The sequence below is a fragment of the Piliocolobus tephrosceles genome, chromosome 17 (assembly GCF_002776525.5).
Source record: "Piliocolobus tephrosceles isolate RC106 chromosome 17, ASM277652v3, whole genome shotgun sequence".
In the NCBI taxonomy this organism is placed as follows: domain Eukaryota; kingdom Metazoa; phylum Chordata; class Mammalia; order Primates; family Cercopithecidae; genus Piliocolobus; species Piliocolobus tephrosceles.
The window spans coordinates 23,174,474-23,199,567 of record NC_045450.1 but is presented as its reverse complement, the minus strand read 5'-3'; the positions used below and the strand labels follow the sequence as shown (position 1 = coordinate 23,199,567).

General features: G+C 43.5%; 1 protein-coding gene across 7 annotated transcripts in view; it reads right to left on the bottom strand.

The window, feature by feature from the left end:
- Positions 1-277: 277 nt before the first annotated feature.
- TNRC6A (trinucleotide repeat containing adaptor 6A) overlaps positions 278-25,094 on the bottom strand; it is a 100,716-nt gene continuing 75,899 nt past the window's right edge. For 2 of the 7 annotated variants that reach the window (XM_023192897.2, XM_023192896.3), the window contains 13 exons: positions 22,539-22,681; positions 21,706-21,843; positions 21,137-21,265; positions 20,593-20,670; positions 20,099-20,309; positions 17,110-17,241; positions 11,187-11,345; positions 9,522-9,662; positions 7,777-7,884; positions 6,116-6,337; positions 4,384-4,454; positions 3,504-3,643; positions 278-3,082 (listed from right to left, as the gene is read on the bottom strand). In XM_023192897.2, the coding sequence (XP_023048665.2) occupies positions 2,707-3,082; positions 3,504-3,643; positions 4,384-4,454; positions 6,116-6,337; positions 7,777-7,884; positions 9,522-9,662; positions 11,187-11,345; positions 17,110-17,241; positions 20,099-20,309; positions 20,593-20,670; positions 21,137-21,265; positions 21,706-21,843; positions 22,539-22,681 (2,048 nt within the window). In that variant the 3' untranslated portion in view covers positions 278-2,706. The remainder of the gene's footprint in view (positions 3,083-3,503; positions 3,644-4,383; positions 4,455-6,115; positions 6,338-7,776; positions 7,885-9,521; positions 9,663-11,186; positions 11,346-17,109; positions 17,242-20,098; positions 20,310-20,592; positions 20,671-21,136; positions 21,266-21,705; positions 21,844-22,538; positions 22,682-25,094) is intronic. The other 5 variants (XM_023192899.3, XM_023192901.3, XM_026455373.1 and 2 more) reach the window with 3 other exon arrangements.

Below are 25,094 nucleotides of genomic sequence, written 5' to 3'. Positions count from 1 at the left end.
AGAAAAAAAAGAAAGAAAGAAAAAACACAGGAAAAAAAAGGAAGAAAAGAGAAAGAGAAAAGGAAGAAAGAAAAAACGCGTTAAGTGCCTGTGTTAAAAAGTTTACCCCGACTCTTGGTGGCTCTGAGTGACTAGAAAGCCCCGAGTCAGGGGCCCAGCACGGTCAGCTGCAGGTCACCCAGGAACTGGCAGTCGGGATTAAGACCGAGTGGTAATGGTGGCTGAGGGAATAGAGCTGTATTTATTTAAGGACTAGGCAAAGATCCAAACCACTTTAAAAAATTTTAAATCAAACACTTTATTTCCACATAACAAGCGCAAAAAACTCCCAAACACTTTAACAATACAAGTAACGCAGTTATGAATTATATACTACTCAAAGCCCCAAGGTCAGAAGGTCAATCAGCTTAACGCTCCAAACATTTCCAGACATGGTTTTTCAAAGCTACCTTTGGTTTTTGGAAAAACCAGTATGGAAGTCAATATACATTGAACGCACTGAATAACATTTGCTTATAGTAAGGTGTCCGACAACATTAGCTTACACCTGGCAAGTTGGAGCATGATCTGAAGTCATACACTGAAATCCATACACAGGTTTCGCCCCCGAGCTCCTGCAGGGAGAAGCGAGGGCCGTGAAGGGGGAAGAAAAGGCCAGTCCGGGTGTGGCGTTTCTCGCTTTGTAACAGAGGTATGAGAGTTTAACACTAGTACACTGGCAAGTCATTAAGCTTCATGTTCCACATGGTTTCTTGCTGAGGCTTGAGATGGGCACAAATGGTGGGGAAGATGAAGTCACAGAAGAGTTTTGAGCAACAAGATCCCAAAGATGCTCAGAGAGGGTGGGAAGGAGCAAGCTACAGTTTCCCATTGTTCTCACATTATTTCAGGGTGAAATTGTGATGAGTTCAGATAAAATGTTCAAATATTTGCTTAAATTTTTAATCGGTTGCTCTATGAGAACCCTCATACATAGCAACTTTGAAACTTTCATTATAAAAAAGAGCCTACAAATAAATTCACAAAAAGGAGACAATTAATGTTGAGCAGCCAAAAAGTCATGGTTTATTATATCCGAAGAAATTTCATAATTCAAACACAACCAAACTGTACATTTTACAATCACATTCTATTTGTAAACAGTTAAAAGCCACTGACTTCTTTTGCATCTTAGGACACAAACAGTTAGAATCAAGGCAATGAAATGATGGCAAATTCTGTACTGTTAAAATTTTTACCCTTGTTTAGTCTCTCTTCTTTGACTAAGCAAGCATTATAATACCATTTGTGGGCAAAAAAAGGGGAGGAAAGAAAGTTTAAAATGGTGTAACTCGTTAGTTTGCAACAACATTTAAAATTTTCTTTATACAACAAACAACTCTGTAAGCCCAATACCTTGGTTACAGTATGCATAGTTACTGATTTCGGCTTTAAGGTACAACAGTTAAACATTAACACAGTCACAAGAGAGCAGAAACATATGGAGCCACTTGATGGGATTACAAAAAATTATTACCTACTGATTATTAGCAAACCATCATCACTCACTAATAAAAAGACAGCATCTGAAAGCAGAATGTCAAACTCCAGCTTTAAGCGTTTTTTTGTTTTTTCTTTTTTCTTTTTTGGCAGAGAAAATTCTTTAACAGAGCAATATGTAGTATCAGTGCTAAAAGTTGGGGTTTTTGTTTTTTCCTATAAGAAACTACAAGGAGTTTATTTTTTTTTTATTTATTTTTTTTATTTATTTTTTTTAACTGGGGAACTGGTTTTCCTGAGAACCATGCTCTTTGATTTGGGACAGGAATAGAAAAACAAAAGAACATGGCCAAATGCTGCTCCTTTTTCCCAGAGATAGAAAGCATCTTTTAAATCATCCTCCATTTTTTTTTGTCTTTTACATTTTTTTTAAATGATGGAAGAGTAAACATTTTTTTTTTCTCAAAAAACAAACAAAAAAATCTGTAAACAAGAAGGTTCAACGTGGGAACCTCCAAAACAAAATGGAAAGCCTATTCAAAGTGCAGGGCCCGTCCTGGGTGGCAGGTGGGCTGCAAGTCACAGCTGTGGCCACAGTTTTTCAAACTGCAGAGCGAAATTCTTTAGTTTTACAACATGAAAAAACTGGTGCAACACTTTCATTAATAATCCTAAGTCAGTCCTAACTTGATCTTTTAAACTCCACGATACCACAATAAGGTAGGCAACATCAAGGCATAGTAGAGAGCGCACGCCTCCTAAGAACACCCTTGAGTAAACATTGACACTGGGACAGCTGCCCCCATACTGCCGATGAGACGGAGAGAACATCATTCAGTGCAAAGGGAAAAGCTCATACGGTATCAGCCCAAAAAATGGTTTTGCAAGAGAGAAAAAAAGGGGAGGGGAGGAGGAATAGAAGGAAAAAAAAAAAAAAAAGAATCCAAAGGCTAAACATGATGAATAGACACAAGCGAGCTCATTCTCTACGGTTTAGCATGTATGGCGCTATTTGGGAGTGTAAATAGAATAGATACCTTTTCACATTATAATATTGGCCTGCATGATTCAAGTATTCAAACTGATATGTTTTGGGGAAAACAAAGTGGAAAATGTGCAGAGAATAGCTGTTCCCACAGGCGGCCCCTGGCTGCAGGCGGCGAGCCCCACTTAGTGCTCCTTTCCCTCGCGTCTGAGGTCCCGGTCGGTGAGTCTGCATCTACACTGTTACATGGACTCTCCACCCCCACCCAGGTGGTCAACAGAAAGAAAAGCGTTAATGGGAGATGGGCTGCTAATTCCTCGGGGGTCGCTGCTGCTTGGAGGACCCCACAGGCTTGTGGAATAATGCGGGGTCCCCCAGAGTGAAGTGCCGTGAAGGTCTCCACAGTTAGTTCCCGACAGCCCAGCACCATTCCAGTGATTGAGATCGGTCCGGCTGGAGAATGAGTGGGAACAGTCGAGGGAGCCCAGCCGGCTCTGGCTGGACCCGAGAGACTGCCAGCCGGGAGAAGGGGTCAGAGACTGGCTTTGTGCAAAGAAACGACTGATCTCCTCTTCACTGGCAAACTCAGCAAGAATAGTAGTGTTCCCCAGTACACACCTAGAGAAGAGAGGCACCGCGGACACATGAGGACAGTGCGCCAGGAGGGCTTCATTCACTCACAAGTGAGGGTGCAACTTGTCTCTGCTAGAAAAGCCACAGAAGGCGCAGAGGGAGAGACCACACCACATAAGCTGAGTGCCCTCCCTTCACCCGAGCGTGTGCGCACAGCTCTTCAGGACCTGGTGCCTTGACCAGGGCGGACTTCCTCTGTCTCCCACGGGCAATGTAAAGGACTTTCTAGGGCCATTTGGCTGGGTCCGATTCCCTGCTTAGGAGTGCTGACCTTGGAATCAGGGCACTACTGCAGCCAACAGGAGCCACCCACACAGGACCCGGTGTGCTGCCCCAGGCCAGGCTGTGCTCTCACAGAACTCCTTTCCCTAGACTCTTCCAACTGGGAGCCCAACAGCCAACTTACATGTGCAGAGACTTTTGTGCCTTCACTACCTCTTCTTTTGAACTGTAGCGGACCAGAGCATTTCCGTGAGGGAGGTTCAGGTGGAATGTGATCAGTGGGCCGTGCTGCATGCACAGAGTGCGCAGAGTTGAGCCATCGATCTAGGAAACAGTGTGGAAACCACCAGTGAGAGGCATCACCGCGGGCCCTCCAGGAGGCCGTTCCAGGCTGCGCTGCTGCCCCGCCTCTCTTCCCTGAGGCTCTGTGCTCCTGGTACCACTCTTCATTGACACTCTGATGTTGCTCTGACGGTGTGCAGAGCCACCTTCCCCACCTCCACTGCTCTCAGAGTCATACTGCTCCGGCCTCTAGACTCCTGACACTCCCCAGACCCCCAATTCCTTATGAAGCACTGCCCCTGCTGTGTGACTCCACGTCTTCTCTCTTCCCTGCCCTGAGGACAGCATCCATCAAGGTTATGCTTCCTGGGGGAGGAGGGCGGTGGGAGCTCAACACCCAGCCTCCAGAGGAGGGGGTGGGCCAGGGGCTAAGAAAATGCTCTCAACTCGGGGACAGACCAGGGTTTCTCCACGTGCCAACGAGGACCACCTGCGTCAAATTCATCTGCAGGCCCTCATACAAATGCAGAGTCCCAGCTCCTAGCCCAGATCTACTGACTCAATCTCTGGGTGAGGCCTGGGAATCTGTATTTTTGTTTGGTTCCCAGGCACATTACAGCGTGAATCACCAGATTCGACCACATCCTGCCTGAGGTCTACAGACCACTCCTCTGCCAGGCCTCACTACCACTTAGCAGCCCTCGTCTCACACCCAGACCTGAACCTCTGTTCCCATGCTCCCTGGCATAGCCACATAAACCAGTGTTATCTGATATCCTTACCTGAGGTGTAAGGTTTTTTAGAACAAGCCAATTTGTTATTCTCCCTGAGCTGCTCTCACCCCAGCTGGAACCTAAGCAAGGAAAAAAAGGACAAGTCAGTTTTCCAGGACTGAAAGAGTCCAACTATAGTTACTCAGCAGATCACCTGGCCTCTTGGCTTCCTTCACATCCTTGCACCTCTACACTAGAGGCTTTCTCCCTAGGCCCAGAATTTGAGTTCGCCCTAGCCATGGCGAGGCATTAACATCCACGGCAGGGGGCTCTGCCTCTGGGGAGAGTAAGCTCAGAATGGGTCCCAGCTCACCACACAGGAGGGCAGGGAGCCACAAAAGGCTGCATCTCTTTGAGATCTTCTCATTGATAGGAGCTAAAATCATCTCAAACGGTACCATCTGGGGAAGACTTCAGTAATGTCTGGTCACTCTGCATGTGTGTCCTTCAGGGCATGAAGCTTTAAGGGGATTCCAGAGCTTGCGATCGCACAGACGCTCCTTGTTTTCACCAGGGTTACCGCAGGGGCTCCCCATCTGGTCTCTACTCTGGATGAGTACAGCCCTCATCTCCGACCCCATCTACAACCCAAGGCACCTCACAAATGCTTCAGGTGCTGTGTTCCATGACACAGCTCAGGCCTATCCACCTCTCATGGAATCCTCCCCACGCCCTGCAATCCTCTCCTCATTCTAATGGGAGCCTTTGTGCTTTCTCAGGTGACCGGGCCTTGGTAGAGTCTCCCCCTCGGATTGCTTGGCTTACTCCTACAGGTTTGCTGATTCCATTCAACTGCACCAAGCCTCCCTGGGGTGGGCTCCTGGGCCACATTCACTAGCACCCCTCGCTGTGTGCTGCCAGTCTCTTAGCTGGCATCCAGACAGACGTCTGTGGCCTGCAAAGACCACTCACACCACACCAATTACGTTAACTTACATTCAGTAGCTTGGCATGTACTTTAGTGTTCTTTTCCTATAATTAACCCCCACCCAAAGGAAAAGCTGCAAGTTTTCCTACAGCCAGTCACCTGTCTAAAGATCAGAAATTACACATTTAATCAGAAAATATCAATGAGGTTTTATTACTCATTTTCAGCTTGAAGATGGGAACGTTTGCTAGTTTGCAGGCAAGGTAGAGTGAAGGATAAGACTGTATTTACCGGGGAAACTGCTAGGCTCATCTGGGGCTGTGTGTGTATATGTATGGTGTGGGGACGGCACAGGCAGGAAATGACGCCAGTACAAATCCAATGTTAGTCATTTATAGAATGAGGAGAGGCAGAGGAACCAGTCTGCCGGGACCTTCTGGCTTATGCCTGTTGGCTGCGTATGGTTAGTCAACAGCACCCTCTTTCACTCTCAGATGTCCCCGTTTAATACAGGCCAAGCTACTCCCCTACACTTCAAGGCCCAGATGACCTGTTCCCATGTTCCCAGACTTGCCCAATACTGGCTTCTGCTCCATGTTATGTGTTCTTTTTCTGCCACGAGCAGGAAGTTACTACACATTTTAAGATGTAGTCTTGAGGAACTTCTGAGACAATGGAGCTTCCCAATGCATTAACGTTACTGCGGCCTGTTGTTTATCTCTGGGTGGATCATTTGTTTACTGAAGTTCTCATTCCCCCTGACGGAGGTGAGGCAATAGTTTACTGTTCAGGTCTCTGTTAAACTCGACTGTTGGCGCTGGTTAGCGTTTCACAAATAAACCACAGAAAACCACCTTAGGTACTGCATCTTACCTGGGGTATATCTGGCGTCAGAATTTCCCCATCCTCCACCTACACGAAGGGGAGAATTATCCCACGTAGACAAGGGTGGCTTCTGACCAGTCAGTCCCGGAGGTGGACGGGACGGAGCAGTGATGTTTTTAGGTGGCAAAGGGACCTTCCACAGCTCATGAGCCAGAGAGGTGTTTGTAACTGAACCAGGAGACCATGTCAATTTGGAATCACTATTTCTGGCTACTCAAAGGGGGAAAAAAATGGAGAGGGGAGGAATAATGTTTAAGAAATGAGGAAATTTAAATAATGACATCCATTCTCCCACAAAAAGCAAATCTAACAAACAAAAGAAACTATTAAAACCCCCAAATCAACTAAACTGCCAAAAAAGAAAATCAGCCCAAAGGAAACTGCTTTCCATCCCTCCAAACACTCAAGCCATTGATCTGTTATTAACAGCTGTAAAGACCTATGAAATTCTCAGGCCAGTGTCTAAAACTGTACTCGAACTGAAATGGAAAACAATCTGAATTGCTCTAAAATTGCAATTGTGAACTTCTTACTAACCATAATTGAGTCACTCAAGAAAGTCAGGTAGGCCACTTAATTGAATTTTAGAACTCTGTTGTTTACTCAAGGAAAAAAGGACTGCAAAAGAGCCCCAACTTGGGAGCTGCCAAAGGAGATCTTCACAGGGTGCCTGCCTCTCTGCGCTGAGTATTGGCTTGCTGGGCACCTGGCATGCGCTGTCTGTGGTCCTGACACAGTCTTCTGAGGACAGACTGGGTAAATAATTTGCCTATGTGTCTAATGTAGAGCCAGGATTCAAAACTAAGCCTGTAGGGCAGAAAAAAAAAAAAAGAAAAAGAAAAAGAAAAGAAAGAAAAAGGAAGGGAGGAAGAAAGGAAAGGAAGGAAAGAGAGAGACAGAGAAAGGAAGGAAGGAAGGAAAGAAGAAAAAGACAGCAGGCCCAGATCCTGACACATACTGCCTCGCAGCAATGGAGACATGAGTAGGTATGCAGGGACCAGGTTTACAGTAAACTACATCAACTATCATGCTAAAAGCCTGAGAGGGACAGCAAGGAGTGGAACCATTCCTATTTTCCATCACTATCAACTCTTTCTTACTTCACTTACAAAGTGCGTGTGCATCAGGTCAGTGCTACTCAGGGTATGGCTGGAAGAACACCACAACACAGTTTCATACTAATCTGCTGCAGGATGAGTCCAGAAATTCAGTGCGCATGTGTAGACAGACAGCAACCTGACATCCCTGTAACTCTAAAGTGTGCCATTATTTTCCTAGCAATTCAGAATTCATGTTTACCGTATTTTACAAAAGTATCAGTCTATGAGGATGGGCAATTTTTTTTTTTTTTTTAAGATCCTTCGCTGCAGATAGTCTGAGAACTAGTTTGGATTAAATTACATTTAATTATAGAGCTGCTGTGGCTCTGAGATGAGTGAAAGCTGTTCAGTAAAAACTGATTTTAGTAGATGACCACTGGGTACAGTAAGTTTAAAAAGGAACAAGTGATGTTAAAAATAATTTCCCAGGCTCGCAAGCAGAATCTCCTAACTCCCTGAGAAGACTGGACAAAAGAAGAGGGCATTAAAACAATAGCCACGGCTCTGGCTGTGACCAACCCTCCCTTCCTGAGCGAAGGCGAGGCCCACCTGAAGTGCTTTGTGCTGTACTGCTGAGGGGAACGTTGTAGTTGGAGGCACGAATGGATGACCAGGCACTAGTTGAAGGCAGCGTGGTGTTCAAGGATGAGGATGACCCTGTGTCGGGGAAGAGTCCAATCAGCCACCAGAGCAAGGGACGTGGAGGTTAAGAAAAAGCAAAAGCTTCCAGAGAAATCGAAGCCTAACAGTATGCCACAAGAAAGGAAACAGGCCCACTCAGGGTACGATGGTGCCAGAGGCATCTTCCTTCTTGCCTTCAAAAAAGCATGCTGGGCAATCTTGCCAACTGTCTCTGCCTTGGCTCAGCACAGGCATTTTCCCTCTGATTTTGTCCTCACTGGCAGTGAGGATGTGCTCTAGCAATGAGGTCCAGCCACCATGACAGCACTCGGCTCTGCTTCCCAGCACTGGGTCTAAAAGGAGGTTCGAGTCTTGGTGCTCCTAACTCGCCCGAGCTCCAGTGACTTCTTACTGGCTATCCTGCTCTCCAACGCACCCCATCACAGACACTACCAGTGAACAGGCCCTTCAGTCTTCTCCATTACGCAATATATTCAGGCTCCCAAACCGGGTGTGCCTTCCCATTTTCAAAACCCCCTTGAACATTACTAGTTGAACTCTAGACCCCGACTACCATCTGGATTACTACACCAGTTCCCTGTGACTAGTCTCCCAATCCAATCCACTCTGCTCACCACAGCCAGATAACCCCATCTTAAAGATTCTTCCACTCAAAGCCTTCAATGCTCTATTTCCTTTAACATCAAATCCAAACTCTCCTGACTTTCAGAGCCATTGGATTCTTCCATTAACTCCCACACCATGAGAATTTATGCTTGGCTTAGTGTCCCCCACAGGGGACAGAGCTGTCTGTGAAACTCAGCCACTTCACAATGCTGAGGACTCTTCTCCGCTGGTGCAGAGACACTTGTTACCTCTGTAAATTACACGTCTAATGCAACATGGTGGCTGCTTCACATTTGCTTTATAAACTGTGTAAAGGGATAGACGGTATTTTAAAAAGACAGGAAATATTTTTTAATATTAAAAAAATTCATTTCATTAACACTCTTCTGGTACAAAATCATGGATGAAACACATGTAAATGCCTTGAGGTGAAAAGTAACCCTGTGGCAGGTAATAGGATGGTTTTATTTACTAATCAATTAAAAAGCACATCTGGACTGCATGGATCCTTAACTGGTCTTATTCTTACTCTCTGAAGGACAGCCTAATTTGCTCTTCCTGGTGAAAGTCCTTCAATATTCAGAGTATATAAGCGTATAAACGTCTGTCATAAGAAACACCTATTTTAAAAATAACTGTCATCTTGTAACTCAGTATAAAGTTAGTAACAACCTTCATTTGTTGTTTTTTCATTCCGTTAATACAACTACTGGAAAGCAAAGGTTTGCTGGTCCTTTAACTTATTAAATTAATATACATATTTGCATACCAAGGGATGATAAAATCCTCATCATTTAAAAAGTAGCCAAACTAAAGAGCCACCTATGGGAACAGAGAGAATTCTGTCTGCCATTCTTCTTCTTCTTCATCTTCTTTCTTTTTTAAAGAGACAGGGTCCCACACTGTGTTGCCCAGGCTAGTCTCAAGCTCCTGGGCTCAAGTGACCCTCCTGCCTCAGTCTCCCAGAGTAGCTGGGTACTACATGAGCCATTCTTAAACTGTGTTGTTAAGTGTCACTCAGAAATTGATTTGCACCTCCTACGTACCACTGTTCCTGTCCCTGAGGTGGTCAACTTCCCGCACAGTATTAATTGAAAGATTGTTTATGACACTGCCAGGAGTGACGTAAGGGTCAGTTTCAGGGTCAATGTTTGGATAACCTTTCCATGGCTCACCAGGACGAAATTCTGGAAATGGAAATTTAAAATTAGTTCAAAGCTTAATCATCATTTTAAAATCTATTAATAAATATCCAAAACCTTTATTCCTAAATCCTATGCAACTCTCAAATACTTTCCAATTTATACTAACACTCTTAAGAGAATGGTTCAGTAATAAAATTAGTATCATAGAAGCTATTCTTTACAAATAACCTGCAAGTTTTTAAAACTGAAATCATCTCTCTGCATGTGAATATACACACCCACACACGTTATACACATATATACGTGTGTGTGTAAAAAATCATATATATATGTATGCATGTTTGAGACAGAGTCTTGCTCTATCACCCAGGCTGGAGTGCAGTGGTGCAATCATAGCTCACTGCAGCTTTGAACTCCTGGATTCAAGTGATCTCCCACCTCAGCCTCCCAAAGTGCTGGGATTACAGGCATAAGCCACTGTGCTTGGCTGTGATTCATGTATTTATTTATTTATTTATTTTTTTGAGACAAAGTCTCACTCTGTCCCCCAAGATGGAGTGCAGTGGCGTTATCCTGGCTCACTGCAAGCTCCACCTCCTGGGTTCATGCTATTCTCCTGCCTCAGCCTCCTGAGTAACTCGGACTACAGGTGCACGCCGCCACGCCTGGCTAATTTTTTTTTTTGTATTTTTAGTAGAGATGGTGTTTCACCGTGTTAGCCAGGATGGTCTTGATCTACTGAGACCTCGTGACCTGCCCGCTACAGCCTCCCAAAGTGCTGGGATTACAGGCGTGAGCCACCGCACCCGGCCAGATTCATGTATTTTTAAACAGTAACATTTAAAAGTGCTTTAAGCTTTAAGACAAATCACAAAGCTACTGCAACTCAGGTAGGAGAGAGCAGGCCACAGAAGCACTTCTGATAACTCCATGTATGAATGAAAATACTGCAAGTTACTCCCTGACACAATTTAAGAGAAGCAGTGAATTAAAGTTTTGGTTGCTGTTGTTTTTTTTTTGAGATGGAGTCTTGCTCAGTCGCCCAGGCTGGAGTGCAGTGGCACAATCTCAGCTCACTGCAAGCCCCGTCTCCCAGATTCATGCCATTCTCCTGTCTCAGCCTCCCGAGTAGTTGGAACTACAGGCGCCTGCCACCACGCCTGGCTAATTTTTTGTAGTTTTAGTACAGACGGGGTTTCACCGTGTTAGCCAGGATGGTCTTGATCTCCTGACCTCATGATCCTTGCCTCGGCCTCCCAAAGTGCTGGGATTACTGGTGTGAGCCACTGTGCCCGGCCTAAAGTGTTTAATATAATTCTACACGCTGGTCAGTGGGACTCACTTCTACCTCTGCTGCTTGAGCATAAAGGTATAGGTAACAGGCTGACACACTCACTTGCCCAAGACTTCATGCTTAACTTTTCCTCTATCACTTCTGCATTCCTTCTCATCCACACACATCACTCTAAGCACGCCAATCTGGGCTACATCAGTATTAAGTCCAGATGTAACAAAACCTTAATGGAAACACAGTCTCATGAAAGAAAGTGTCAGAAAAAATTTTACCTGGTGGCCAATTAACACTGCTAGAGCCGTTAGGCGATTTGGCACGTGGCCAGCCATCTCCTATTGAACCTGGAGGACTGGCTGGTGAAGTACTGCTGTTCATAAAGTCATAGGGAACAAATGGAGATTCTTCCAGCCTGAAACCACTTGAAATAGCACCTAACAAGGGAAGAGTAATAGAGAAATGTGAGCAGAATACACACAGGTTTACTTCTTATAGCTTCTCAAATGTAACACGAACACTTTCAATTAGATCTGTGGGCTCTAGGCTGTGTTCTCTAGAGTAATTCTTTTATATTGAGATTCTAACATCTCATTTGAAGAATGTCTGAAAATGACCATTGTGAATTTCAAGTTTATGAGGGGCATATATATCATTAAGTGACCAGAATATGAGCACAAACTTATTTCCAAATCATTAAAACAGTTGTATGGTGGAGGGCTCTGATAACTCAGGGGTTCTTTTTAGGCAACAAAAATGTTTAAAAATGGATTGTGGTGATGGCTACACAACACCATGAATATACTCAAAGCCACTGAATTATAAGTAAATTGTATCTCAATAAACTGTTAAAAAAGAAAGAATGGGGCCAGGTGTGGTGGCTCACGCCTGTAATCCCAGCACTTTGGGAGGCCGAGGCGGGCGGATCACGAGGTCAAGAGATTGAGACCACCCCGGCTAACATGATGAAACCCTGTCTCTACTAAAAATACAAAAATTAGTTGGGCGTGGTGGCAGGTGCCTGTAGTCCCAGCTACAGCTACTCAGGAGGCTGAGGCAGGAGAATCACTTGACCCGGGAGGCAGAGGTTGCAGTCAGCTGAGATCATGCCACTGCACTCTAGCCTGGGAACAGGGCAAGACTCCATCTCAAAAGAGAGAGAGAAAAAAAAAGAATGACTTGTTTTCTAGCTTCGATCATTTCATGGGCGGAGGTACAACCCACTGACACTGGAAGGACTGAGTCTGGAAGGGAAAACCAAGTCTCCTCCATTCATGTTGAGTTTGAGGTGGATGTAAATAGAACCTGGCTCGCAACTCCGGCTGGCCCCCACTATGAACATCCATACACACAGCCGGGCCCTACATGCCACTCCAGCCCCCATTCTTGCCTCTGGCTTCAAGTCACAATGTGCCAGCATGCACATGGGTAACTCAGGGATGATGGAGCTGGTTATCGACAGGGCCTCGCACCTCTCACTGGTGGGCACTGACCTATCCCTGACTCAGCGCGTCTCCACAGCTTCCATTTCCCCTTTGGCTCTGGCGTCCTCAATCTTGTCACTCTGATCTGTGTCAACTATGTATCTGTTCTATAAGTGGAATTAAAGCCACTTGGGAGTGAAATGGGACATAAATGAAGTAATGGCTGTACAGGATACATGAGGCAAGCACAACTGTCACATTTCAAGTGATTAATTCTTACACCTGAGATGATAAACGTAATTATGTATTTTTTTCTAGTAAGAACAATTTCTACTTATGAAAACTTAATTTAATCAAAGGCAAATAGATATAACGAGGCAGTAAGGGTGCAATTTTATTTCATTAATCAACACAAGGGGAACATCAGGAAAATGAAATGTAAAACCTATTGATAAGTTCAGTTTAAGTAAACGGAACTAAATGTACAGTGGAGAAATGTATTTGTCTTGGAGGTAGGGCATCTGACGAGATAGTGATAAAGGCAGTAACAGCAATGATGGCTATGACCTGCTGACCACTGATGTGTCTAACCCTGTTCCAGCACCTAAGTGCCTGAGATGCATCGTCTCATTCATCCTTAAAACATCCCAAGAGGGGCACCATAAAAAAGAATGAAATCATGTCTTTTGCAGCAAAATGGATGGAGCTGGGAGCCATTACCCTATGTGAACTAAAGAGAAAATAAAATATTGTATGTTCTCACTTTTAAGTAGGAGCTAACCAACGGATATCCAAAGATGGAAATTATTAATAGACACTCAGGATTCCACAAGTGGGGAGGGTGGCAAGGGTTGAAAAACTACTTATCAAGTAAAATGTTCACTATTTGGGTAATGGGCTCACTGGAAGCCCAATCTCCACCAGCATGCAATACACCTGTGTAAAAACATGAACATGCACTCCCTGAATCTAAAATAAAACTAGGCCGGGCACGGTGGCTCACATCTGTAATCCCAGCACTTTGGGAGGCTGAGGCAGGGGGATCACTTGAGGTCAGGAGTTTGAGACCAGCTTGGGCAACATGGCAAAACCCCATCTCTAGTAAAAATACAAAAAAACTAGCCAGGCGTGGTGGTGCACGCTTGTAATCCCAGATGCTCGGGAGGCTGAGGTGGAGGGGGATCACCCGAGTACGGGAGGTCAAGGCGGCAGTGATCTGAGACTGTGCCACTGCACTCTGGCCTCGGCAACTGGGGTGAGATCCTGTCTCAAAAAAAAAAAAGCCTAAGAGGTAGTATTAATTCCATTTGGCAGATGAGGGACCTGAAGTTCAGAAAGGTTAAGTTACTTGCCAAGTAGCTAATTACAATCACGTGTCAATTAACAGGGCTACATTTGGAGAAACTAGGCGATTTCATTTTTGTGTGAACATCAGAGTGCCCTTACACAAACCTAGATGGTAGAGCCCATTACACAGCAAGCCCTGTGGCCTCGCCTACTGCTCCTAGGCTACATGTGTGTTAGAACAATTTCTACTTATGAAAACTTCATTTTCTACTTATGAACACTCATTATCTACTTATGAAGACTTCCTAGTGTTAACACACTAGGCTACTGCTCCCAGTGTTACTGTACTGAGTAATGTAAGCAACCGTAACAGAAGGGTGTATCTAAACATAGCTAAACAGGAAAGGAACAATAAAAATATGGTATTACAAGCTCAATGGACCCACCGTTGGATACATGGCCTACTGTTTACTGCAACATTGCCATTAAGTGGTGCACAACTGAAAAAATAGCAGAGTCAATTAGTAGCAGAGCTAAATCTCAAACCTAGGATTCATATTTATTTTGCCATTTCCCCATTGTCTCAACTCCCTGTTCTCACTCTTCAGGTCACAAAAATTCCCAGCTGGGCCTGGTGGCTCACGCCTATAATCTCAGCACTTTGGCAGGCCGAGGCAGGCAGATCACCTGAGTTCAGGAGTTCGAGACCAGCCTGCCGAACACGGTAAACCGCCGTCTCTACTAAAATTACAAAAATTAGCCGGGTGTGGTGACACACACCTGTAATCCCAGCTATACTCAGGAGGCTGAGGCACGAGCACCACTTGAACCCTGGAGACGAGGGTTGCAGTGAGTAGAGACCGCATCACTGAACTCCAGCCTGGGTGACCGAGTGAGACTCTGTCAAACAAAAAAAAAAAAAAAAAAAAAAAACTCCCAAAGGGATATTCCTCTGAATGGCAAACCAACTTAGAATCAAAGGTCTGTTTGGTTTACGGGCTAATGGTTCCTTCTATTATATGACAATTTTAATATCTGAAAATCATTAGTCCAATGTGTACAATCTAGAAATCTGACCCTAAAGTTTAGCTAATAAACTTTCAAAGTATAATTCAACAGAAAAAAAAGGGAATGTCACAAAAATATCATTTAAATAGCAATCATAGATTTGAGGCTGCTTAAGCTAGAATCACCAAGCCCTGTCAATTCCACTTCCTCCACAGCTCCTGGATAATGACTACACTAGATCTACTCCAATTATCCACACTGCACCTAGAGGCATCATTCAAAAGTGCACATCTGATCATGTCATCTCCTGGCTTAATTCTCTCCAACACACAAAAGACAATGTTCAAACTCTTCAATAGTTTCAATAGTTTACAATAGTCTTCAATAGTTTACAATAGTCCAGCCTCGCCCCAGCTCTCATGGTTTCCCCTCCCCTTCACCCCTGCCTGCCTAACTTCTGTTTATCTTTCATATGTCAGCTTCAGAGATCACAAGCCTCCGAGAAGCCTTGCCCAACTGCCTCCAACCAAGGCTAAAATAAAAAATCTCCTCCTATACACGTCACCAAATTCATCTGGGTGCTGAGGTGAAGGGATTTTATAAACTGCCTGGAAGTCAAAGAATCTCAGGGCCATAGGGTATCTCAGACATCCAGTTTAACCCTTCTGTAATGCAGAATTTCCTAGTCAAATGTGCTTGCCTCCACTTCCCTTAACAAATCAGGCTTTTCTTACTGTAGGTGTGCAGCGAAGGGTTAGTGTGGCAGACTGGACTGCACATTCCAAAGTGTGCCAGGACTGTCGCTTGTTCAGCTCCTGTGTTTCTCCAAGCTCATGGACTACTCTGCCAGTTAAGAGTGCCTCTGCATGCCTTACACCTAGGCCACTCTAATGATATGATTTACGGTGAACATCTATTCTTTTCTGCCTGAGACTCGGGTCCATCCTGTATTTGTCTGATCTCCGAGGGGTCTGTCTGGAGGGGGCTGGAGACAGACTAGCTGATCAGTTATGCAAGTGTTTCAGGCTTACATTGCTGAATGAAAGAATGAGTTAAGTGAGTTATCAAGCTTTTCTGCTTTTAATTTCTGAAACTCTCTTCAGTGCACTCCCTCTCATGTCCACTGACCTTTCTCTCTCTTACCTAGACTACTTTAAGTCTTAACTGCCTCTAGGCACCCATCACTTTCATATTTAAAATCATTCATGGCACGAAAGTTTTCCATGATTTGCACCACACCTACCATTCCATCTTCATCTACCTCCTTTCTGTCATTTTCACCTTCACCCCCAGATATGCCCAGATACAGAATTCACCCAGCAGTCCTCTTTGAACCCTGCATGTGCTATTCTCTCTTGGTTGCTCTTCCTGTATTTTGGTAAACTTACTCTTCTCAAGGTAAGTCTTTCTCACCTTTCCAGACCCACCACACCTGCAGTTATTCCTGACTCGATGCTCCTAAGGAACTCTATATTATTAAACTATTATAAATATTAACTTTGATATTACCTTTTGCATTGTACTAAAGCTGCTGATATACTTTCATTCACAACGAACAATTCCAGGGCAAGGATTTTTACATACATACATACATACATTCAACTATGAACACGTATGTACATATGTGTCTATGTATTCCAGGTGCTAACACAGCCTTGGAAAGCAGAAGATAATCGATTAATATTTGCTGGGTGGATGGATAATACAAAATAAGATGAAAATGGCATTTCTAAAAGAAAATTTAATTGCCGAAAAGACAATACTGTTAAATCAATGACTTACACATAGCAATAAGATATATAAAGAAAATTTGTTCATATGTAAGGAATTGATAGAAATAAAATTTATGGGCCAGGTGCAGTAGTTCACACCTGTAATCGCAGCACTTTGTGAGACCAAGGTGGGTAGATCACCTGAGGTCAGGAGTTTGAGACCAGCTGGGCCAACATGATGAAACCCCGTCTCTACTAAAAATACAAAAATTAGCCGGGCATGGTGGCTCAGGCCTGTAGTTCCAGTTACTCCAGAGGCTGAGGCAGGAGAACTGCTTGAACCTGGGAGGAGAGGTTTCAGTGAGCTGAGATCACACCACTGCATTCCAGCCTGGGTGACGGAATGGGACTCTGGTAGAAGTTTTAAATGTACTACTAAGATATATATCAAATTAAATCCAGTAAATGTTAATAAGTGTAGTAATGTAAGAATAAAATCACTTAGAAAAATTTAAAAGCCAAAGGGAAAATAATTTTTTAAAATGCATCATCTGATCTCTCCTTTATAAAACAGAGTAGAGGTAAATTTTGCTTTTCATCTGAAAGTCTCTTATTTTAACTAAGACTTAATAATAACTTTTTTTAAAGGAGGAAAAGTTCTAAGATAATTTGGCTTTGAAAACATATTTAAAATAAAATAAAGGCCTAAATCTAGTATTCTGCAGGTGTGCTTTTTGTTTTTTTGGGTAAGATGTAACAATCTTTTGTACCATGTTTGCTGGAGTTTTGATCCAAAGATGTGTTCACAGAAATGCTGTCCACTGTCGTCCATTTCCTTAGTCTTGACTGTGGCTCTTTAATACTGTTCATATCCATATTTACATTCAAGTTTGAGTTCAAGCCTGAACAATTAAAAAACAAAACAAAACCTTAGAAAACACATTTTCTTTCTAGTAGCACAAGTTTTATTTCCTAGAAAAACATGTAACTAATCTAATGTTTTCAAACCATACAACTGTTAATACTATAATTTAGTTATATGTAGAAAATATTTCTCCATAAAATTTTGATGATTTTAAAACTCCTTGGCAAAATAAGAGGGAGAAAAGTTTTAAGAAAGCCAGATGTGTAAGTTTACTTGGAATAAAATGTATCTGTTTAGGTATTTCCCAAGTGTACCATGCATGAAGATCTGTGGTCACTTTCAGTTGCTATCTTTTGCTTGCAAATTCTAAAGTAAAAACGTCCTGCACTAGCAATTACACCTAAGTGGGGGACTGATATATCTTAAGGCACAATTTACTTGACTTTTGCTGATGAGGCCCCTCAGACTTGGATATTCTCTTGGAACAATGGAAATTTCAACCTTAGATACAGTGGTTAGAAAACTATTAAGCTAGTTTTTCTTAAAATAGTAATCTAGGGACTATTAATATTAGAATCACCTAAAACGCTTATTTAAAAATGAAGACTTTCCAGTGGGAGCCAGAATCTCTATTTCACAAATTCCCAGGAGGTTCTTATTCTAAAGTTCCAAATTAAATTGTTTTAAATTCTCTGGTCTGATGAGTCCATGTGATGTTAAGGTCTGTCAAACCTGAAAACTTTAATAATATGAATTCTCTAATACTATACCTATTTTTGCAGAGAGCAATTAAATTTGCTACTCTTGGACCCATCGATCAGATCAGGAGTTGACAATTTTTTTCTGCAGAGGTTCACCCAGTATGTCAGGCACTGTGGGCCACATGGTCCTGGTGTCTCCATGCAACTCTGCTGGTACAGCACAAAAGCAGCCACAGACCCCATGTTAGAGAAAACGTGGCTGTGTCCAACAAAACCTTACAATAGCAGGCAGTGGGTCAAATTAGGCCAACAGGTTGTAGCCTGTTGCTCAACTTAGATAACTGTATTGGTGTTTGCATGGGCTAAGCAGACTTTCTTTTTTTTTTTTTGAGGTGGAGTCTTGCTCTGTCGCCAGGACTGGAGTGCAGTGGCCGGATCTCAGCTCACTGCAAGCTCCGCCTCCCGGGTTTACGCCATTCTCCTGCCTCAGCCTCCCGAGTAGCTGAGACTACAGGCGTCCGCCACCTCGCCCAGCTAGTTTTTGTATTTTTAGTAGAGACGGGGTTTCACCGTGTTAGCCAGGATGGTCTCGATCTCCTGACCTCGTGATCCGCCCGTCTCGGCCTCCCAAAGTGCTGGGATTACAGGCTTGAGCCACCGCGCCCGGCCTAAGCAGACTTTCTTAATCGAGAAGTATCCCTCACTGAAAAGCCGGCCAGAGCAGGAAATCCTATACTTAGAACTCACGTGGTCCAATTTATATGTCAAGTGTATAGTCAAATAGGAAGAGCCAGTTCCCTTTACTGGTGAGACAGAAAGTTCTCCCTGTACTTGGGTATCATTCTTTTAGTACTAACTGTTGTCTCTGACATCACCTGGCCACCACTAAATGTCTTCTATAGTATTCACCCACAGTAGTAACTGACAAGGGAACTGTTTTTGGAAATGCACAGAGATTACTAACAATCCTAAGGACTCAAAGTGCAATTTATGTCCCAGGTGAGTCTGTGGTAATACCAGGGTGAGCCAAACCAGTTCAGTTACAGAGTGAGGCAGCAGCAGGGGCAACAGCATGCCCCAGCCTCTGCCCACAGCCCAGAACACGCTAGTTAACCGATGGTCTTCAAACACTCTGGCTAACAACCAACAAAGCTGGTTTACAAGAAACCACTGTATGGGAAAAGAGAGAGAAAAAAAGCAAAATGAACAGGGCATGATCAATCAAGGGTCAAAATATAATCAAGGGCACAAGAAAAAAAGAGACCTAGGAAAGAGAAAACATGTAAGCCCAAAATCTCCACCCAGTGAATAAAAGCCTGGAGATAACAGAAAAAAAGGAGTGGGTGGGGGTGGGGAGTTGCATATATAAGAAACGCAATCTCCTGGCTTACCTCCATTTTCTTATTTATATCAGTAATCATTTATACACAGACAATAGTTAAAACTTCAAGTTCTGAAAGCTAGCAAATGTGACTGTGACCCTTCCCAGCTGTTTCACCAGAACAGCACTGCTCAAAAATTCTCTGGTATACTGTTTCTAATAAGAATATCAGCCTTCTCACCCTTAATACCTACGATTAAGACAACTAATCCTTTAAAAAGTGAAATGTTTCCTTTATTCTAATGCACTTTAAATGAGTGTGGAGTTTTTGAAATAGTGTGATTTTTCAAGGCTGGGCACAGTGGCTCATGTCTGTAATCCCAGCACTTTGGGAGGCCAAGGCAGGCAGATCACCTGAGGTTAGGAGTTCCAGACAAGCCTGGCCAACATGGTGAAACCCCAACTCTACTAAACATACAAAAATTAGCTGCGTGTGGTGGTGCGCGCCTGTAATCCCAGCTACTCAGGAGGCTGAGGCGTGAGAATTGCTTGAACCCAGGAGGCAGAGGTTGCAGTGAGCTGAGATCTCACCACTGCACTCCAGTCTGGGGGACAGAGCAAGACTCTGTCTTTAAAAAAAAAAAAAAAAGAAAGAAAGAAAGAAACGGTGTGATTTTCTTGAATGGAGAGAGAACTTCCCTGAACATGGAGCAGGTTAAAACTAGGAGAGGGGATGGCAACTCTCTGAGAGGGAATAGCTAAGAGATCAATGTAGCTCTCACGAAGGAACAGAGCTGTAAGGGTACGTGTGAAGGAGGCATGCCTGTGATACCTAAGCATCAGTCCAATGCTTGGACCAAGGAGAAACCCACCTATAGGGAAGTTGCTGAAAGCATTTATTGGTGATGGCCCTTTTTGCAGCTCAGGTGTAGTGTGGGGCATGACATTGTCAAGGAAAGACTTCATGGCTGGCTGATGGAGTGGCTGCTGCTGAGATGGTGGAGTCTGCTGCTTCACCAACAGGTTTGGATCAAGTTGACGAGATTGTTGCATCATTTGCTGCTGCATGCTAAGAGGTCGACCCTTAAAACAATGAAATGATTGAAAAAAATTATTGGGGGAAAAAGTCTTTACAGAAAACTACATATTTCCTCTTCATTTTTGAATTCACTTTCTTCTCAGCAGAAAGGTGAATAATCACTGTATAATGTTCACATAACTCACAGGCAACCAGCAGACTTAATGCACAACATACTTCACTATATCTTAGTAAGATTGTTTTAAGAAAGACACTTCTGAATCTCTTGCTAGAATGGAGATAAGCAGAGTTTATTAACACAACCGCGAGTTGAAGGGCTGGCTCTACCTGCTGGTCTTGCTGCGGCCGGTTCCCAGAAGGCACGCTTCTCTGACTCTGCGCCCTTTGCTGCTGCGCTAACAATCGCTGGAGGAAAGATGGCGAGAAGGTTGTTACTATCACACTATTACAAGGTCGTGTGCTTCCAAATGACGACAGCAGATGGATCTACAGAGGCATGATGTGATCTAGCCAATGCCAACATGTCTAGCCTAACAGTCTCTTCCTTGGACTCGCTGGCTTCTAGTCACTGCTAAAATTCAGTCTTTAGTTCAATCTAAACTTCCACTTCAACAGAGAAATTTTTCCTAAACATCCGACTCTCACTAGCACCCCAGACTTGGCTGAGGCCTCCTCTCACAGCATTTTGCACTTCTTCAAAACATTCTTCACAGATGTTCATGATCTGTCTTCCCCGATAGACTGTAAGCTCCATGAGGGCTATGACTACGCCTGTTTTGTTTAGTGCACTATGTCCTGCACAGAGTCTAGTGTTCGGTATACAGTAGATGCTCCATAAATGTGTACTAAGAAAGACTATGACTCTGCTTACCTGTAATTGGGAGATCTGAGAAAGCTGGTTTAGCTGGGATAGCTGGTTCAGCATGGCTACCTGTTGAGGGCCAAAGAGTGGATTCAGGCCACCGTTGTTTGGTGCATACTTCAGCAATGAAACTGGAACCTTAGGATCACAATGGTAAGTTAATGATCTTGATAAAGTAACTCCCACTCGTTACGTGTACTGTGTGTTTTAAGTTGTCAATAGAGCAGTTAAATCTGTGGACTATTCATTGGGTTCATAGTCTTTGTCTCTGTCTTACTCACTGACCACTTGTACTTTTTCGTGGATTAGGTAAAAGATGACAGAGATGCATCTTAAACTAGCCAATTTTACTTTGCTTTTGTCCTCAAGAATGTTTTACAGAAGAAAACGGTAAATTTTAGATTTAAATTATCCTTGACTTATCCTTCCTACAACCTTTTGTAATAGTTAATTCAGAACTAGCTAAATCTCAAAGATGCCAATAAACATAATGATTAGTTAGCCATTTCATTCAAATACAAAATCATGCAAGATCCTTTTTGTAGGTAAACAGGAGAACCTAAGGATAGCTTATTTACCTGAGGGGAGAGTAATGGAGGAGGCACTTGAGCACGGAGATTAGGCTGAGATGAACTAAGAGGTTGTGCTGGAGGCTGCTGCATGCCCCGGGGTTGTGCTGCTGTGTTTCCAACACCAAACATACTGGGATTGCCATTCTACAAAAACAAACAGCAACAAGTAACGGTGGGATTCTTTAGGGACAAACATCTCATTGCCACATTGTACTATGATTTAAACACAGTAACTACATGTAAGAGAGATCTTATTACTAATACAAATCATTCAACTGAGAGCCTAAAATACACATCTGGACTTACCTGTCTAACAGAATTCAAGTTTTGCATACCCAGCCCTGCTATGGAGCCAAGGGCCTGGTTAGGTAGTGCACTATTTGAAGGGGGAAGCTTCATGCTTTGACTGGACATAAACTGCATGTTTTGGGATTCATCTGCTACAATGCCATCCTGATTGGACAGACAGAAAGATGTGCAACACCAGCCAAGCAAACAAGTGGAAGGGAGAAATCATTGCAGGAACAGAAGAGAAGTCACATGACATTCCAGCATCAACAGGAAACAGGTAGAAAACAGAAGAGATCAGATTAGTGTTAATTCTAGAGCACACAAAAAGAGCCAAACATATTTCATGGGATTAAGAAGAAAAATATAAATGCAACCTCTATGCTAAATTGAGACATAAAAAGACAGCGAACTTCAAAATCCAGTAATAAGATTTGGTACTGGATTGCAACACTTTATATTATATAAATATGTTTTAAAATATTAGTGTGAAAATTATGCTATTAAGTGTACTGGTTTATCAAGTCAGAGGTAAAAGTAAAACACCTTACCTTATCAAAATAAGGATTGCGCTCCATGGAAGACTCTTTGGAAATCTGAGGCCGAGAACCTGGGCCTTTCCCGACCGTTCGATTGTAATCACCAATATTTAGGCTATGTTTATCTATCTCCATTCGTTTGTCTTGTAACATTCCTAATAAATGCAGGAGACTATGTTATCAAACAGGAAGTCTAACCCAATTGGTTTCAGATAAATTTACAACAAAAGCAAATTTTACTCACTTGGCTGAAATGACTTCGGCCAAGACAAGGATATGTGAAAAATACACCTGCATTTCATAAATTTTGCATTCCTCACAAGTAAAGTCGCAATTAGGAGATATTGTTATTTTATTGAAATAATTAACTTGAAATAGACTAGTAAACAGAAGGTGGCTGGCTGATAACCTCACTTTTTTTTTTTTTTGAGACAGTCTCACTCTATGGCCCAGGCTGGAGTACAGTGGTGGGATCTCGGCTCACTGCAACCTCCACCTCCCAGATTCAAGCGATTCTCATGCCTCAGCCTCTCAAGTAGCTGGGATTACAGGAGTGTACCATTACACCTGGCTAATTTTTGTATTATTAGTAGAGACGTAGGTTTCTCCCTGTTGGCCAGGCTGGTCTTGAACTCCTGACCTCAAGTGATCCAGCTGCCTCTGCCTCCCAAAGTGCTAGGATTACAGGTATGAGCCACCGGGCCAGGACTCGTTTTAAAAGGACTCTTAGGCTACATAACTTAAGACAACTTTAGCCATCTCTAATCTGCTGAGTTTTATAATACAGGTAAGTTTCCATTAACAAGTAATAAAAATAATCAGCACCCACTGTGATAAACCACCATTTAATAAATGCTTGGTTTATGTCAGTCCTCATTATAAGCGCTTTTTTTTTTGAGACGGGGTCTCACTCTGTCACCCAGGCTGGAGTGCAGTGGCGTGATCTCGGCTCACTGGAACCTCTGCCTCCCAGGTTCAAGCGATTGTCCTGCCTCAGCCTACTGAGCAGCTGGGACTACCACCACCACGCCCAGCTAATTTCTGTATTTTCAGTAGAGACGGGGTTTCACCATGTTGGCCAGGCTGGTCTCAAACTCCTGACCTCAGGTGATCTGCCTGCCTTGGCCTCCCAAAGTGCTGGGTTTACAGGTGTGAGCCACCACGCCCGGCCTGTAAGTGCTTTATGTGTACTAATTTAATGCACGTAACTATACTGTTATTGCCCGCTTAGCAGATGAGGAAATTGGACGCCAGACAGGGTAACATCTTCCCCTCTCTTAGGCTTTGCTCTGCCTGCTCCTCTCCTAATTCTGACTCCTGTGCAATAAAACATGAATTCTCTCATGGAAACTCTTTTCCTGCAAAATCTTCTTTGCCGGGCATAGCCAGCTCCAGCCCAAAAGCTACTGTTCTATTTCAACAAATCTTTTAAAAGTGGACAATGTTCTCTACCACCCATCCTCACCATCTGCCCATTCTGGTTTCTCTTCCTCTATCCATGCTGAGCTCACCTCAGGTGCTTCTTCAATGCTGGAATACTCTGAGGCCGACACAGTAGACTCAGGGTCTCAGTCTTTTGACTCTCTCTGTAAACTTGCTTTCCTTAGACTTCATGCACTATCAAGGTATCAGCAGTCACTCCCATTCAAGTGATGCCCAAATATAAACATGTAGCTTAGACTTCACAACTGAGCTCAGTCCCACATTTTTACCTGCCTGCCATATCCACTTTGATGTCCCATTGTCACCTTTTTTTTTGTTTGAGACAGTGTGTGGCTCTGTTGCCCAGGCTGGAGCGTAGTGGCGCAATCTTGGCTCACCGCCACCTATGCCTCCCCAGCCCAGGCGATCCTCTCACCTCAGCCTCCCGAGTAGCTGGGCCTAGAGGCATGCACTACCACGCCCAGCTAATTTTTTTATTTTTTGTAGAGACAAGGCTTCACCATGTTGCCTGAGGGGTCTCCAACTCCTGACCTCAAGTAATCTGTCCACCTCGGCCTCATGAAGTGCTGGGATCACAGGCATGAGCCACTGTGACCAGCCTCGTTGTCACTGTTAACACAGGTTTTCATCTCCCTATTTCTCATTCTCAATTCTCATATCTCATCCATCATTTCTCTGCAACTGCTGTTCTTTGAGACGTCTGCCATCACCACAATACTTACCTTTACTACTCTCATTCCAGGTAAGTGGAAAAGGAAAACATTTTAAGAGAAGGAAAACAATTCTTAAAGTAGCTAAAAAGTACTGTTCCAGTCATGAATCTGGTATCTGAAAAATCCACCTTTCACACTTGTTTAAGAGCCGTCTCTTGAATGTCAATAATCCTTACCACAGCTCCCTCCTCCGTTCTCTCCCTGTTAAGATGTCATAATTCACTGATAACACCCAAGCTAGCCATTGTGAATTCTTTCCCCCACTCTCTCCATCTAATCCTGTAACCAATTCCAATCAGTTCTCCTAAGTCTCTCTCCAAGCTGTTCCTTCTTGATAATTCACATTATTTTTGTCTATGCAATTATCTTTTGAAAGACTAATAGTGGCTGAGCATGGTGGCTCATGCTTGTA